Here is a 16619-nt window from a genome sequence, read left to right on the forward strand (position 1 = left end):
AAATTTGCATTTGAAATATAGCATTTAAACTTAAACAGCTTCAGTTATAAATGAGCCATAGACTTCTTTGGGGAGTAAGACTATGCTCTGCTTTGTCATACTGAGATGGTGAGGATTTCCATTACCAATTTTATTACTACTCAATTATTTTATTAGTAATTGTTAGCAATAATATTAGGGAATGGATGCAACCACCTCAAAGCCTTTTGGCTCTAGAATTTCCAACAGTTACAGAATCATAGAATCATAGAGTTGGAAGAGACCACAAGGGCCATCCAGCCCAACCCCCTGCCATGCAGGCACTCTCAATCAAAGCATCCCCGACAGATGGCCATCCAGCCTCTGCTTAAAGACCTCCAAGGAAGGAGACTCCACTACACTCCGAGGAAGGAGTGTGTTCCACTGTCAAACAGCCTTTACTATCAGGAAGTTCTTCCTAATGTTGAGGTGGAATCTCTTTTCCTGGAGCTTGCATCCATTGTTCCGGGTCCTAGTCTCTGGAGCAGGTGAAAACAAGTTGGCTCCCTCCTCAGTATGACATCCCTTCAAGTATTTAAACAGGGCTATCATATCCTCTCTTAACCTTCTCTTCACCAGGCTAAACATCCCCAGCTCCTTAAGTCGTTCTTCATAGGACATGGTTTCCAGACCCTTCACCATTTTAGTCACCCTCCTTTGGACACGCTTCAGCTTTTCAATGCCCTTTTTGAATTGTGGTGCCCAGAACTGGACACAATATTCCAGGTGGGGCCTGACCAGAGCAGAATACAGTGGCACTATTACTTCTCTTGATCTAGACACTATACTGTTATTGATGCAGCCTAAAATTGCATTGGCCTTTTTAGCTGCCGCATCGCACTGTACAACTTGTGGTCTACTTGGACTCCCAGATCCCTTTCACATGTAGTTTCATTCAGCCAGGTGTCACCCATAATCCTATATCTGTGCATTTCATTTTTCCTCCCTAAGTGCAGTACTTTACATTTCTCCGTGTTGAAGTTCATTTTGTTAGCTGTGGCCCAGCTTTCTAGTCTATTCAGGTCATTTTGAATCTTGATCCTGTCCTCTGGAGTATTAGCTGCTCCTCCTAATTTGGTGTCATCTGCACATTTGATAAGTATGCTCCCAATTCTATCATCCAAGTCATTGATAAAGACGTTGAATAGAGCCCTGTGGGACCTCACTGGTCACTTCTCTCCAGGATGAAAAGGAGCCATGGCTGATCATCCTTTGGGTTCGGTCAGTCAACCAATTCCAAATCCATTTAACAGTTGCCTTGTCTAGTCCACATTTTACAAGCTTGTTTGCAAGAATGTCATGGGGAACCCTGTCAAAGGCCTTACTGAAATCAGGATATACTATATCTACAGCATTCCCTTCATCTAACAAGCTGGTAATTTTATCAAAGAAAGAGATCAGATTTGTCTGGCATGACTTCTTTCTCTGAAACCCGTGTTGACTTTTTGTGATTATGGAATTGCTTTCTAGATGTTCACAAATTCTCTGTTTAATGATCTGCTCCAGAATCTTTCCTGGTATAGATGTCAGACTAACTGGACGATAATTGTTGGGATCCTCTTTTTCCCCTTTTCGAAGATGGGGACGTTTGCCCTCCTCCAGTCTGCTGGGACTTCTCCTGTTCCTCAGGAGTTCTCAAAGACTATTATTCCCGATGGCTCCGATATTTCCTTTGCCAGCTCTTTTAATAGCCTTGGATGTAGTTCATCTGGTCCTGGAGACTTATATTCGTTTAGGTTACACAGGTATTCCTGTACTATGTTTTATTCTGTGCTGAAATTCCCCTATTCTGTCCTCTGCTCCATTATCCTCAGGTTGAGCAGCCTTTTCCTTTTCTGAGAAGACTGAGGCAAAGAAGGTGTTGAGGAATTCTGCCTTTTCTCTGTCTTCTGTTAGTATTTTGCCATCTTCTCCACGCAGTGGCCCTACTTCCTTTTGCTGCGGACTTATCCAAAAAAGCCCTTTTTGTTGTCTTTAACCTCTCTAGCAAGCCCGAGTTCATTCTGCGCTTTAGCTTTTCTGACTTTACCCCTACACATGCCTGCTATTTCTTTGAATTCCTCTTTGGTGATTTCCCCCTTTTTCCATTTCTTATACATGTTCCGTTTCAAACTCAGCTCAATTGAAAGTTCCTTAGTCATCCATCCTGGTTTCTTGCGACACCTCCCGTTTTTCTTTCTCACTGGAACTGTTTGAAATTGTGCCTTCAGTATCTCTCCTTTGAGAAACTCCCATCCGTCCTGAACTCTTTTAGTATTCCTGATCACCCTCAGTACTTCTCTAAGTTTACTGAAATCCGCTCTCCTAAAGTCTAGAATGCGTGTCTGACTATGCCTGGCTTCTCCTTTCCACTGTATAACAAACTCCAGGAGAACATGGTCATTTCCCCCTAAGGATCCCACCACTTGCAACCCATTAAACAAGTCATCCTTGTTGGTTAGGATCAGATCCAAAATAGCTGGCCCCCTTGTTGCCTCTTCCACCTTTTGGACAATGAAATTGTCTTCCAGGCAAGTGAGGAATTTGCTAGACCTTGAGGATTTGGCTGAGTTTGACTTCCAGAAAACATCAGGGTAGCTGAAGTCACCCATCACTACTACATCTCTCTTTTCTGAGTGAGTGGTCATCTGTTCTAGAAAGACATCATCCAATTCCTCACTCTGACTTGGGGGTCTGTAGTAGACTCCCACAATTACGTCCTTGTTGTTTCCCTCCCCTTTAATTTTTATCCAGATGCTCTCCACCTGACTTCCATGATTGATGTCCTGGATCTCCTCACTGGTGTAAATGTCCCTGACATATGAGGCTATTCCTCCTCCTTTCCTGTTTGGCCTATTTCTCTTGAAAAGGTTATATCCCTCTATTCCTACATTCCAATCATGAGACTCATCCCACCAGGTTTCAGTGATGCCTATTATATCATATTTGCTTTGTTGTGCTAGGAGTTGAAGTTCATCTTGCTTATTCCCCATGCTCTGTGCATTAGTGTAGAGACATCCAAGACCATGTGTTCCCTTTACTTGCTGCCTGTGCAAGTTCTTTTGCCTCCCACTGTTGGGTCCTTGCACTGCTTGTCTTGTTCCCTCTATATGTTTGGCTATTTTCTCCATCCCTGCTGTCTCCCTCCCCCACATAACTCAGTTAAAGCCCTCCTGATCAAATTCTTAAGACTACTGGCAAAAACATTTTGCAACCCATCCCTTGTCAGAAGTTCCTCCTCATGGAACTGCAGCCCATGGTCCAAGAATCCAACCCGTTCTTGGCGGCACCATCTACGGAGCCAGTTATTTACATCCGCTATTTTCTTCTCCCTTCCTGGACCATGCCCTTCGACTGGGAGAAGAGATGAGATGACAACCTGTGCATCCATCTCTTTCAACTTCCTACCCAGAGCCTCATAGTCCCTTCTGATATTCTGAAGGCACAGGCCTTGCAGTATCATTGGTTCCCACATGAACCAAAAGAAAGGGGTGATGGTCAGTAGGCTTGACAAGTCTTGTCAGCCTCTCTGTCACATCATGGATTTTTGCCCCAGGGAGACAGCACACCTCCCGAGACATCTTGTCAGGCCCACAAACCACTGGTTCAGTGCCTCTCAGCAAGGAGTCCCCCGCAACCACCACACACCTCCTCCGAGGCTTAGCAGCGGCTGTTCCCTTTGGTGGTAATTCCAGGGTCCCCTGCTCTGTCCCTGCTGCTCTTCCTCATCATCTCTGATAACAGACAGTGATTCAAATTGATTCTGTAGCTGCAAGCTCATAGAATGTTCCCTGGTTTCCCTACTTTTGTGTGTGACACTCCTCCAACCATCTTCTTCTGTTGTATGTAAAGTGACCTCCTCCTCCCCGGCAACTTCCTGTGTGTGTTTCCCATCCAGGACCGTCTGATCTGTTCTGGTCAGGAAAACCTCTTGCTTCCTAAGATGCTGAAGTGGGCCTCCAGTTGCTGTACTTTCTCTTCTAAGAAGGCTACCAACTTGCACTTGGTGCAGGTGAAGTTCCCCATATCCCTAGGCAAGAAGACAAACATCCCACAAGTGTTGCAGGTGACTGCAGCAGGTCCTTCAGTGTCCATACTGAGAAGTCTTAAGGAGGCACTGAAACAAGACTGTGGGCTTCCTCCGTTAAATACCAGTGTAAAGAACCCCTGCTGGCTTGGCCTTTGTCCCCAAACTCTGTTAGCGAGCTCAATCAACTGGGACTATAGTTATGTACAGAGCTCCTGGCTACCAGCTAGTTCCAAAGGCAAGTCTCTGTCTCACTTCCTTTGAGCAAGTCCCCACAAGCCCCTTAAAAGGGAGCAGTGAACAGAAAAGTGTAAAATTGAAGGACTGTGCCAAGGTGACCTTCTCCTGTGTACTCCAAACCCTCCTAGACTATAAAAAATAAAAATGAGTGTGAAAAGAAAAATCCATGTGCCGTTAGGTGTGCGCCTCCACCAGCAGTTTTCTAGAACTTCTAGCTCCTCTTCCTCCCATCAGCCAAAAGAAATGGCCCCACTTTAACATTTTAAGCTCGTACCAAAGCAGAGTGGACACAGAAAGCAAGGCTTCCCTTTGCAAAGATGTCCCAGGATTCCTCCACCAGCAGTTTTGTAGAACTTCTAGCTCCTCCTCCTCCTCCTCCCCGAGGTGGCCAAAGGAAATGGCCCCACTTTAAAATTTTAAGCTCTTACCACTTATGTCAGAGCTCATTTTTGCCCCAAAGCAGAAAACCAAACGTGGCAAAGAAAACAGCATGGGCCTCATCAGCGGTAGTGTGTTTTCTGCACAAGTGCATGTGGATGGCAGAATGGATGTGGGAGAATATGGGTGGCATATAAACAGTGACAGATCTGGGACTTACACAGCAGGAAATTTTCATCCAAGAAGAGCAAAAAAGCTGCTAACCAACAATAAAGTCAACCACCTGAAAGTGTGTGTGTTTCACAGTGAAAGTTGTGACCTTTGACATGTGTTTGTGGTGCCAGAGAAGCCCCTCTTAGACATGTGCAAGAGAAGAAGAAGAAATCAATAAATTCATTTAATCCAGAGAACTCTTAAGGTGCAGGGGCACACAATATATTACAAAAGGCCCGATGTGTTACCATTGTCCCTCCAAGCACCACGTTGCCTTTACGGATTTCTCTCTCTTGCCCTCACTCTCCTTTTTCCTGTTCCAGGAGAGTCAGCTGACTTGCAGCCCCCCTCCATGGCCACCCTCACCCCACTCTGGGGGCCTTTTTATTCAGCCACTGACCAGTTCACCAACTGTTGGCTCAGGCCAGGCTGCTTTCCAGACATACCTGTTTATGTCTTGCCCACTTTGGATGGAGAAGGGGAGATCTCCAGCACACCCACCTCTACAAGAAGCCCTCCTCCCTACCTCCCACCGGTCCCACCACTTTTTCAGGGTCCAGAATTTTTTGCCAACACTTCCTCTCCAACACCGGGGTCAAGGGACACACAAGACAACTGGCCTTCTCACCCCCAGGGCCAGGCTCTTCCCAACAAGGGGCTACCAAAGGTGCCTTGAAGGCTACCCAAGAAGACCCCACTCAGCCAAGAAGAAAGGCTTGGGGCACAGCAAGGCCTATTCATGCCCTCCATCCACCACCAAATGTGAATCCAGATGGACAGAGGCATGAGATGACCAAAGTATCCAGATGTCACTTCATTTATCTTGCCTGGGCCATTCATTGTTCACACCACATAAACACCCACATATCCTCACCATCGCCTCCACCTCTCTCTCTCTCTCTCTCTCTCTCTCTCTCACACACACACACAGAGAGAAGAAGGGACAGAAAAATTGCTCAAGAGGAAAACAAAGCCCAGATGCACTTTATTTCTTTCCACAAGACCCACTGAAGAAATCCAGACTCCAGAGGATGCTCCCGCAGCCTTCTCTCTCCATCTGGAGCCTGAGAGAGCCCTTTCTCCCAAGCCAAAGACCCAACATTGCTGCAAGAATCATTCCCTGAATTTTTTATTCCCAGCCCCGAATGCGCCACGGAGGCAGGCCTCCCAATTACCAAATTCGATTGGAGTCCCAAAAAAGAAGACCCCCTTCCTTTCCCCCACAACCTTCTCTAATCATTTAAGCAAATTCTTCTCCTTTGTGCCGGCAGCTGTTTCAGCCTCCTCCTTGGCCCCTGACCCCAGCTCCCTTCCCAGCTCTTTTGTTGGCTTCAGTCTCCTTTTGGTTTTTGCTATTCAGGCAGTTTCCACCAACAGGCCCCCTGACACAGAGCCTGGGGTTGAGCCAGCCCCTCCAAAAACACCCAAAGAGCATCTTCACCCAGTCTGCTAAAGTGTAGGCCCCAAACGAAAACCCAAACTGGCTTTACTTCCTCTCCCAGACCCTGATCCTCACACAAACAAACACACAGAGGGTTGTTTCTGTAACACCTGGTTAAAAGGCAGCAAGTGCGATGGAGTGGCCAACAGAGAGAGTCCAGCCTCTCTTGGCTAGTTGTTTTCCTTCTTTCCTCACTTAGGTGGCGATTACCAGTTATAAAGAGTGGAAGTAATCCATCCCAATTTCACAGCTGGGACTGTTAGGGAGGGAGGCAGGGAGATAAAGGAGGTAGTGGGGCGGGGGATGCAAACGTGAGCGCTCCCACATATCCTCCACCACAGGAAGGGCTTTAGTAGTAGTAGTAGTAGTAGTAGCATCAGCAGTTGTATTACTCCAACCCCATTGGGACTACAGGTATGCTTCCTGCATTAAACCTGTGTAAGAATGGCTGCAAACTTTTCCTCCTGAAACCCCCCTTCCTCAAGGGCCCAGCTGTTAAATTGCAAAGAGGTGGAAACAAGACCCAGGAAGCACCAACAGGAGGGTCCAACACACACACACCAGTTTGGATGACAAAGGGGAGGAGCAGGAGTGCTCAACACACACCAGTGATGTGTGGTTTCTGGAAAAAGCAGAACTGGAAAATTTCCTGGGGGGGAAAATAATATGATCTGATTCAGCACTTGCACATTAAATACTGTGTTCTCAGTACTATGTGGAAATTATTTTACTGGAAAATTTATAATATTGTATGTATTCATGTACGTATAAGTCTAGAAATTTTAGTCAAAAAAGAGACCCCCCCAAACACTTGATCCACCGGTCAAAAAAAGGAGCCACTCTCTTTCTTTCTCAGAGCAAAGTGGCAAAAGACAAGAACTTAGTCCCTTCTAGAATCACCTAAAAGAAGCACCGGCCCCTTCTACTTTGTCTATCATGGCTCCACTTCTGACCTTTTTGAATGCCTGAGTTGGAAAAGCACAAACAGTTATGCCTGCCCGAATTTTGTAAGTTCTTTGGCATCGTTTTCCTTAGCTTCGTCCTTTATATCCTTTGTTCATGCTTCTTATGTTTTACCCTCGACTTATTCATCTTCCGACCTGAGAGGGAGTGATCAGGCAGACCCAGCTCCACCAGGGATAGCCTGAAGGAAGAGGCTCCTCCCTCCTTAATGTCATCTTCCGGCCTGAGAGAGAGTGATCAGGCAGGCCCAGCTCCACCAGGGATAGCCTGAAGGAAGAGGCTCCTCCCTCCTTAACTGCCATCTTCCGGCTTGAGAGGGAATGATCAACCAGGCCCAGCTCCACCAGGGATAGCCTGAAGAAAGAGGCTCCTCCCTCTTTAACTGTCATCTTCCGGCCTCCTATTCCCCTCCAGCTATGCTCTGACTGTGTGGGGGAGAGGCTTGCGTACCCTAATGAAGTTGTGAACTATGCTGGCAGTGGTATAATAGCCACCAGTAGGGCCTCCCATGCCAGACAGGTCACAACCAAAGGGTCTGACCAAGAGCGCTAAGGGCAGGATGGGCTCTCTAGCCTTATGGCAACCATCCTAGGAGAAGGAAAACTCTAATCCCAAACCTGGGCAGATGGTGCTCCTCTAACCCTGTAAGGTCAACCATCTAAGAGAAAGAAACTCTAATCAAACCTACGACCCGAGGACCTCGCTGCCATCGTCCATGCTTGTCAAGGCCTCAGCAGATGAACCTCTGGTTTAAAGGGTGAGGCCAGTTCTGTGCACGCTGCGCTCCACCAGAAAAATCCATTGCATAGGCTCGAAGGATACATCCAACGTCATCAACGCGCTTGTAGAAAGCATGGATGAATCCTTCCTGAATCTTCGTTCACGAAGTAAAGCCAAGAAGAAAAGATTCACGGGTCAGATCAAAATCCATAATTTTAGCCCCAAAACCTGCCCTTAACTTATACATGAGGTAGACTTATAGTTGAGTATATAGGGCAATGTACAAAGAATAGCATATTCTTCCCTAGTGACTCTGCAGTACTTAAGTGCCACTTTAAAATGGGAAAAGTTTGTGTCAGTACAACCAGCTGAACACTTTGGCCCAGGCAAGCTAGCATGGGGTTTTCCTGGCAAGATTTGTTCAGAGGTGGCTTGCCCCTTGCCCTCCAAAGAGGCTGAGAGAGTGTGACTTGCCCAAGGCCACCCATTAGATTTTCATAGCTGAGAAGGGATTTGAACCCTGGTCTACAGAGACCTGGTTCAGCATTCAAACCACTGCCTGGCACTGACTCTGCTCCTTAAGATACTACAACATTTTCCTCTTCCCTTGTGGTACCGTTAATACGTACATAGTTGGAAAAACTAAACCTCCCTCCCTCCTTCCAGCCTCAAACAGTCATTAAACTAAAAGCGGGGGGGGGGGGGGGGATAGCATATGCCAAGTGGGCTTTTAAAGAAGGGACCGGAAGCCAAGGCCTCTGTGCCCCTGGGAATGGGGGGCTGTGTACCTGCAGAAGATGTCCCCCCAAAACCTGGCTGCTGTCTGGGGCAGAGGAAGGAAGGATGGAAGCCCAGAGGAACACTCTGCAGAGAAGCCACAGGACATCCAGCCCTGACAACTGCTTTTTTTTGGGGGGGGGGGGGACTCTCAGGAACTCACCAGAATATGGGAAGGCACGAAATCAAGGCTGTGCCAGCCAGGCCCATGTTTTCTCTTTCTCTGAAAAGATGAGGGTCAGCAAGGAAGGGGGAAACCAACAGTCTCTCAGCAAGCCTTCCCAAACCCCTGCAAACCTCACTCACAGGAAGCATCCCTTCATCTGCCCCAACTGCAAACATATCTGACTTCTGTGCGCCTGATGTGCAAAGCCCCCCTTATTCAAGGCTAGCTGTATTTCTCAAAAAAAGAATGAGGAGAGAGTATCCAGTACTGGTTGTCACCCTGAAGCTCTCCTTCCGGTTGCCTGAAGATTGCAGTGTTAGATTGGGGGGGGGGGGTGTCACTCCCCCCATCTCTTCCTTGCTGAAAGGCCCTCCACACGATAGACCCTAACTCTGAATCACCGTTTAATCTCCAGATATTAGCATTTCATCCCAAGATGCCTCCTCCTCCTCCTCACAAAGAAAGAAAAGATGGGGAAGGAAGGCAACCCCTTCCTCTCCCCAACTGAAATTCCCCCACTGCATTTAAAAGCAACAGCAGACACAAACCCAAAATACACTTGGTTTGCACCTAACAGATACCTTATCTTTCAAGGTTTCCTTTTTTAAAAAAAGCAAAAGAAGAAATGCGTGGGGGGCGGGAGATGGCAGAAAGAGATGCTGGAAGGGGCAAAAAAGCCAGACCTGAAGTGAGTGGCATTCTTTTGTGCATGGCTGAACACCAGGAAAGGAAAGGAAAGCCCCCCTTCTCCCTCCTTCCCTCCCCACACTGGAGGGCTGGGGGGCTTCTGCCGTGGCTCCTGGGCCCCCCTCCAGGATGGGCTCTTGAGATAAGGCCCAGGCACTGCTTCTGGGAGGGGGTCCTGGGCACATTCCACAGGAACAATTCATGGCAATCACTAACTTTGCAGAGGAGCCTCACATGAAAGCCTGGGCCCATGAATGAGGGTCATCTGCTCTTTATCACAAGGGTAAACCTCACCCCAGCCAGTTTCTAACCTTTTAACCCTGTGAATTCTTAATTTGCACATGAATAATGGAATGCCTGCCTAGAGTGCAGCCCTGGCTTTCCCCTCCCCACCAACTTTGTTTTCCAAAGAAAATAAGGCATACACACACACACCAGCAATGGCCTGGCCTCAGACCTTCACCACTTTTCAAGGTGGAGATTTGCAAGGGAAAGATTACGCAAGGAAAGTGATGGTGAGTGAAAGAAAGCAAGCCAGAGGAGTCTCACTAAAACCTTCCTCTCAGGGAGGATGCCCATCTTTCCCTTTTCTTCTCTTCCCTCCAAAGAAAGGAAGGAAGAGAGGCACACAAAGGGAGGCCTCCACCTGCTTCGCATGGGCACTTTCGGCTCTGCTCCCCACAAAGAAAGCCATTTCATGTCCATCAGGGCTGTAAAGCCATTCTGAGCCCAGCTACAAACAGCTTCCTTTCAGCTCCAAGGGCTGGAAAATCCATCCTCCCTCTTGCTTCCTGAATATTCCTCCTCATCCTCATCCTCTTCTTCTGAGCCTTCACACTCTCTTCAGATTTGCTCTCTCATGACATGGAAGCAAATCTGGGAATCTGAAACTTTGGAAATGGTTTAAATCAAGCATAGAAAACAATGGCTCACGGATAACTCATCTCATCTTTTCTGCTGCCCATGTGTGCCTTGCATATCCTCTTAGGTCCTTGTGATGGTGAAGGAAGCACCTTCTTGGAGCAAGGGCCAGGATCCGGCTGGCTTCTTTCACATGTGCAAGTTCCTCTCAAGAAGCAGATGGACATCTTCGGTTGATGCAATGGGCCCTGTTCAGTTCAAAGGGGCAGAGGAAAACATGTGCCTGCGAGGCCACTGGGCTTGCAGGTGGGCATTCCTCAGGAGTGTGCTCTGCATTTTGTGGATGGGCATGGATAGTGCAGGGATGCAGGTGCAGCTCTGCTTGGGCAGTTGATCACACATCTGGTGTCTTGGTGCCTTTGGGTCATGCAGGCATCCCACACAAGAACTGCAGAACCCAATTAATGTGTTATTCCACATGCAAAAGTCTGCGCAATGTGCATAGTCCCCATCCAGGATCTCAGCAAGTGCTACGTAGATGGAGCTAATCCATCCCAAGCCACAGTCTGGCTTAGAGACAAAAAGTGCCACCATGAACTCCTGGTCCAGCGAGAGCCAGAAAAGTCGGAGGCATGATCACAGAGAAAGATGCCAGCCACAGATGCTGGCGAAACATCAGGAATAAACTCTTCTAGAACAAGGCTACATAGCCTGAAAAACCCACAAGAAGCTATGGATGCCATCCATGAAAGTCTTTGACTTCACAGATTTTTCTCAGTTTGAAATAGAACTGATAAGTAGTGCAAAAGGAAAGTGAAGCCAAAGGCACTGCAGTTCTACCTCAGCAAAAGAAAGCAGTATTGTAGATAAATCAGGTGCAATTCATTTTAGGTATATGACTCAAGAAATACAGTAGTGTTCTTCCAAGTGTAGTCATTTGTTGTTGTTGTGTGGGGTGAGGGGTGTATTATGTTGTTCTCTTTACTGCTGTTGTGTGCCTTCAAGTCATTTCTGTCTTATGGCAACCCTAAGGCAAAAACAGGGTTTTTCTTGGCAAAATCTGTTCAGAGGAGATTTGTCATGGTCTCCCTCTTTACACCATTACAAATATTCCAGTAAAATAATTTCCACACCAGTCTTTGAATGTGTTTGCACATAATAGTCCAACTAGGCATGCTAAACCTGCTAGCGTTATTTAGAGCACTGGAATATTTTCAGATCTGCTTTCTTCAAAGAACCCAGATCGCTGCTCCCAACAACTCTTTTAAGAGTTCAGATCCAAAACTGCTGCATGTCAGATGCCTCCCTGACACAGACACCGGGGCTGCCATTGCTGTGGGCTCTTGGTGGGACACATCAAGAGAGAGCACCATCAGCCTTCTAGCACCTTAAAAGCTGATCCATGTTTAGGCCACAGACTTTTATGGACTGGAGCCCATCAGAGGCATAGGACCACGATGGGAGACCACTGGGACCTAGATTCCTTGCAGCAATCTTTGGCAACCATCATGCCAAGGAGGTTGGTCATGTAACTCTGCAGAAGCAAACACTATTTGGGAGGCTTCCCTCGCCTGTGAAAGTCATGCTGCTACTCGCTGAGGAGGGAGGGGTGCTATCCTGCCCCACTCCCCCCCCCACCCTCCACCCCAAAACATACCACCATCAGCCCATATGGTAGCACCAATTAAGAGATGCCTCTGGAAGCACAGAGGAGGAGGATGCTGGAGGCAGCATAGCCTCATCTAAGTCCCACTAAGGAGAGATCTTTGCTGTACCTTCAGACAGCACTGATGCAACACCCAGAAGCCTGGCTTCTCCAACCCTCTTGATGTTTTGGATGGTTGCTCCCATGGTTGCTATGCTGGCAAGGACAGATGGGAAACAAGGTCCAGAGTATCCACCCAGTTGGACAAAAGCCTCTTTGCAGAGCTGTCAAGTTCTAAGCCCTCTGTTTCTCATGTGCAGAGTAGACTCATTGGCTTAGTGGGAGCTACCTACAACTGACCCAATGGGTCTACTCTGCTTGGGAGCAACCAACAGGATCCCAGCCTGGGCCTTCCTTGCCAACTTGGAGCTTGGTTGAGAGGGGCTCCTAGAAAAGCAAACATTTTCAGGATGAATTAGATGCCACAGAGGAGGAAGGTTGGCATCCCTTTTCTCGGCCATGGGCAAGAGGAGTTGCCGCCTTCCTCCTTTCCCAAAGTGGGGCAGAAGGGTGACTTACTGGCCAAGGTGAGGTGGGCCTTGCGGCTGAGGATGGCACCGTATTTGTTCAGAGCCAGGCACTGGTAGGACCCTTCGTCCGCCCGCAGCGTATCCCCATCACCACCGCCACGTCTGCTCTCCACTTCGCTGATGTAGAGGGAGCCGTTGGGCAAGGTGTAGACCCGCTTGTCCTCCAGAACCTTTGCCCCATTTCGGAGCCATGTGACGGTGATGGGGGCTTCCCCCTGGGCCTGGCACTCCAGCACCACTGAGTTCTTGCGGGCCACAGTCACGTCCTGGGGCTCCTTCACAAAAAAGAGGTCACTAAAGCAGCAGATTCCTGGGAAAAGGAGGAAGGAAGGAAGAAGGGGTCAGAAAGGCAGCCAGGGAGAGAGACTTTGCACTGGACAGTTGTGCGACACGGCCTCTTGAATGACAACCAAGTGTGCCTCTGTGTTCACACTCTGCCATACTATAAGGGACCCTCCTGTGTGGCAAATACACAGTGTGCAGCCATGTGCAGGACTCCAGCCGCTCTATGCTGGAGAAAGATCACTCCCAAGAGACCATTCTTGGCCAGACGTGCCTGCAGGGCCCTGGATGAGTGGAAGGTGGTCCAGCTCAAAGCCCGGGGCGGACAGGCCCTGCATCTCGCAGCTCAGCAGAGATCAAGGCAAGGCAAGGCAAGGGGTCCCCTCCAGCAGAGTGGCTACTACTGTGGTGGTTGCTCCCCCTTTGTGCTCCTGGGCCATTCAGGGCCATGGCTTGGCTCCCTTGCTCCTCATCCTGGAGGACTTTTGGCCTTCCACTCCCAGAAGGTGCCAGGCAGCAGCAAGGCCAAGCGTCAGCCGGTGGGGATTCTGGGAGCGTTAGTCCAAAACATCATTTGCAGCTGAGCTCCACTCAGGGTCCCCTGGCAGAGCATCCTCTCAAGAGAAGGCACTGCAACTCCCATTTGAGGGAGGAGGCCCTCCTGGGATGAAGAAGCAGCTTTAAATTAAGAATAAGAATAACAACAACAACAGCAATAAAAACGTGTCTTTGTACTTGGCTTTTCTATTATCGAACAAACCAAGCGGCTTTAGCGCTGCTGCCCCAAACCCAGCCTGGGGCCCCTTCTCTCCTCGGTCCTCCGCGGGTCAGGGCCCCGAAGAGCGAGGCAGGGAGGGAAGGAAGGAAGGGGAGAAGGTCTCCGGGTCAAAGGGAGAGACCCCCAAAGGCACTGGGATGGACTGGGCTGCCTCCCCCCAGATACTCCTCCGCCGACTCCCGGGAAAGGGGCCCTTCCCCACTGGGGGGCATGGGCAGGGAGGGGGAGAGGAGCGCCCTGCCTCCTCCCGCTCCTGGGCGCTTGTTCCGAAGGGAGAGCATCCTCCGGAGCCCAAAAACAGAGCCACGCGGAGGAAGACAGGCAGGCAGACAGGCCGGCAGGCGGGGAAAGGCTCCGGGCCCCTGCCTGCCTGCCTGCCTGGCGGGGCAGGGAGCGGAGCCTGGGGGCTCTTACCTGGGAGGCAGGCGGCCAGGAGGAAGGCCAGGCGGAGGAGGCGGAGGGGGTCGCCTGCCCTGCTCCTCCGGGCAGCCATTCAGCGGCACCGGCAGCGACGGAGGCAGAGGAGGCTCCGGGGCATGGCCCACAAGCAGAGCCAGAGAGGAGCAGGCAGGGCTCCCGGGCTCCCTGGCGGATGGCTGGCTGGCCGGCTTGCGGAGGGTCTGCCTTGCTGGCCCTCTGCCGAGCCGCCTCCTTCTTGCTCCGGAGCGCTGGGCTTCTGTTGCAGCCGGGCCCCTTCCTCCGCTGTCCTCCGCTGGCTCTGAGGGGAGGGCAGCCCCGGGCCCAGGCCCCTCCCTCTGGGCTGAAAGGCGCCTCCTGGCGGCGGGAAGGAAGGGAGGCAGCCGGCCGGGCTCCAGGGCCTCGGGGGGGGGGGGAAGGTACGTGGAGCCGCTCTGCTCCCTCCCTCCCTCCCGCAAAGGCAGCCGCGGGCGAGGCGAGGCGAGGCAGGGCCTTCCATCCCTTCCCTGGGACTCCTGCGCGGCCTGCTCCTCCTCTGCCCTCCAGACCTTGCAGGGTTTCCATTCAGGCTGGCACGCTTTCCTTCCTCTTTCAGCCTTCCTTTTGCTGGGGCTGGAGAAACACAACGGGTTCAGGAGGACGGGTCCTGCGGAGGGAGGTCTGCCCTAAAACCCCCGCAACCACAGCCACAGCCAGGCGCCTCTTAGCCCTGGAGGCCGCCTTGGCCAAGCAAGGCCAGGTGCTCGGAGGGCCTCTCCTCCTGGGAGCTTTGGGCCCAGGATTCACCCTCAAACCTCCGGAAGGGGCTGGGGAGGAATGGGGGCGCCTGGGAGAGAGGGAGAGCAGCCCTGGCAGCCCGCAAGGGCCCTCTGCCCCCGGCCAGGCCCTGCCCTCCTCGCCCCAAGAGCCACTCTCTCCCTTGGGCGGGAGACCCAGCTCCTCCTGCCCCAAGGCGAGATGTGGGCTGCTAGTCTTCTCCACAACGAAGAGCCTCGCTTGCTTCCCGAGGCATTACACCGGGATCTTAGCATCCATTCCAGAAAGAAGTGGGGCCCAAGGGGAGGCGGAGGTCTCAGGCCTTTCCCCTGGCCGAGGTAGCTGAAAGCTCCCCCAAACATGCCTTGAAACCCCGGAAGAGGAGGGCAAGCCAGCGGGGCTGCAGCCTCCTGGCCCCCGGCCGGGAAGAAAGCCAAGGAGGAAGGGGGCTCTTCTGCAGCTACTAGGTTTCCTGGAGCCCTTGCTCTGTCCTCCTGACTCCCTAACCCTTTCTGCGGAAGCAAAGCCAGGCAAGGCGTCTGCTCTCTCGGAGGCAACTAGGCCCAGCGCCAGCCTCAAGGAAGAAGCAGGAGGCAGCCCTGCCATCTCTGGCTGAGGCGGGGAACGTGATCCGGTTCCTAACCCTGTATTTGTGGCGGGTTAAGCTCTGCACCAGAAGCCTGTTTCTGGCTTGCCTACGTTGCCAGAGAGCTCCCCGCCAAAACCAAGGGCCGCCTGCCTGCCTGCCTCCCCTCGTTCCTCCATGATCCTCCTCTCAGACTGAAGGGGCCTCAGAGGGCGAGCAAAAGGAGCTTGGGGGCTTCAGTCAATCCTTGGGGGGAATTTGGCCAAGGCCTTCGTCTATTGATAGGCTTGCCTTTTTAAAAGGAGAGGCTACGCTGGAACTGGAGATGCTGCTGCATTTTGCTTAAGGGCAGCCAGGCAAAAGAGGAAAGGCCTGCTGCTTCTGCTGAGCCAAAGAAAGGAAAGCCAAAAGGAAAAGAGGCTCCCAGACACAGGCTCTAAACCCTGGGCCCTTGGGGGCTTCTGGAGGCACAGAAGCCCCCTCTCCTTGGAAACAGCCATGGATCTGGATCATCTGCCCTCTCCTGGCTCCAAAGAAAGATGGAGGAGCCTCCTCCCAGCCCCTTCTCCCTCCGCAAAAGACCCTTCCATTCCCAGCTTCCATCTGGGGCCAGAGAGCCACGCAGGGCCCCTCAAGGCTCCCCTCTGCTCTCTTGGAAACAGCTTCAGCCCTTCCTCTAATTACTGGGTTTCAGCATTTCTGGGAGACCCTCCAAAGGCAAAGGAAGCAGAACTAGAAGCCAGCCCCGCCAAAGAAGATGGCGCCTGAGCTGCTCGCTCTCTTTCGCTCTCGTCTTCCCCCGAAGGGCCGGCCTTTGGGGCCTCTTCTGACCATTGAAGCACCATTGCCAATTTCTGGGGAATTCCCCGGAATCCAAGGATTTCGACTGAATAATAATAATAATAAATATTGGGGGATTCTGGTAAAATCTTCATTCCAGGGAATAATATTTTCGAGGCTTGTTGGCAACACTGATTGACAGGCCGGTCTAGTGCGCCCCCTGGTGGAAATACGTGGGCTAATAGCACTGCTTTGGGAGAGCCAGGGCCAGCCTGGATGGAGGGATGGAGGAGCCAGGTGTGGGCCCCTACCAAG

General features: G+C 50.9%; 1 protein-coding gene across 1 annotated transcript in view; it reads right to left on the reverse strand.

Moving 5' to 3' along the window:
* The window catches only part of LOC149307084 (protogenin-like), a 57994-nt gene extending 43481 nt beyond the window's left edge, over window positions 1-14513 (reverse strand). The window contains exons 1-2 of the mRNA XM_089537990.1: window positions 14180-14513; window positions 12695-13015 (exon numbers count right to left, since the gene is read on the reverse strand). Of these exons, the coding sequence (XP_089394116.1) occupies window positions 12695-13015; window positions 14180-14258 (400 nt within the window). The 5' untranslated portion in view covers window positions 14259-14513. The remainder of the gene's footprint in view (window positions 1-12694; window positions 13016-14179) is intronic.
* Between the last annotated feature and the right edge of the window lie 2106 nt (window positions 14514-16619).

This window comes from Sceloporus occidentalis, unplaced genomic scaffold, assembly GCF_023333645.1.
Source record: "Sceloporus occidentalis isolate IW3139 unplaced genomic scaffold, rSceOcc1.0.p SCAF_9, whole genome shotgun sequence".
Classification (NCBI taxonomy): Eukaryota; Metazoa; Chordata; class Lepidosauria; order Squamata; family Phrynosomatidae; genus Sceloporus; species Sceloporus occidentalis.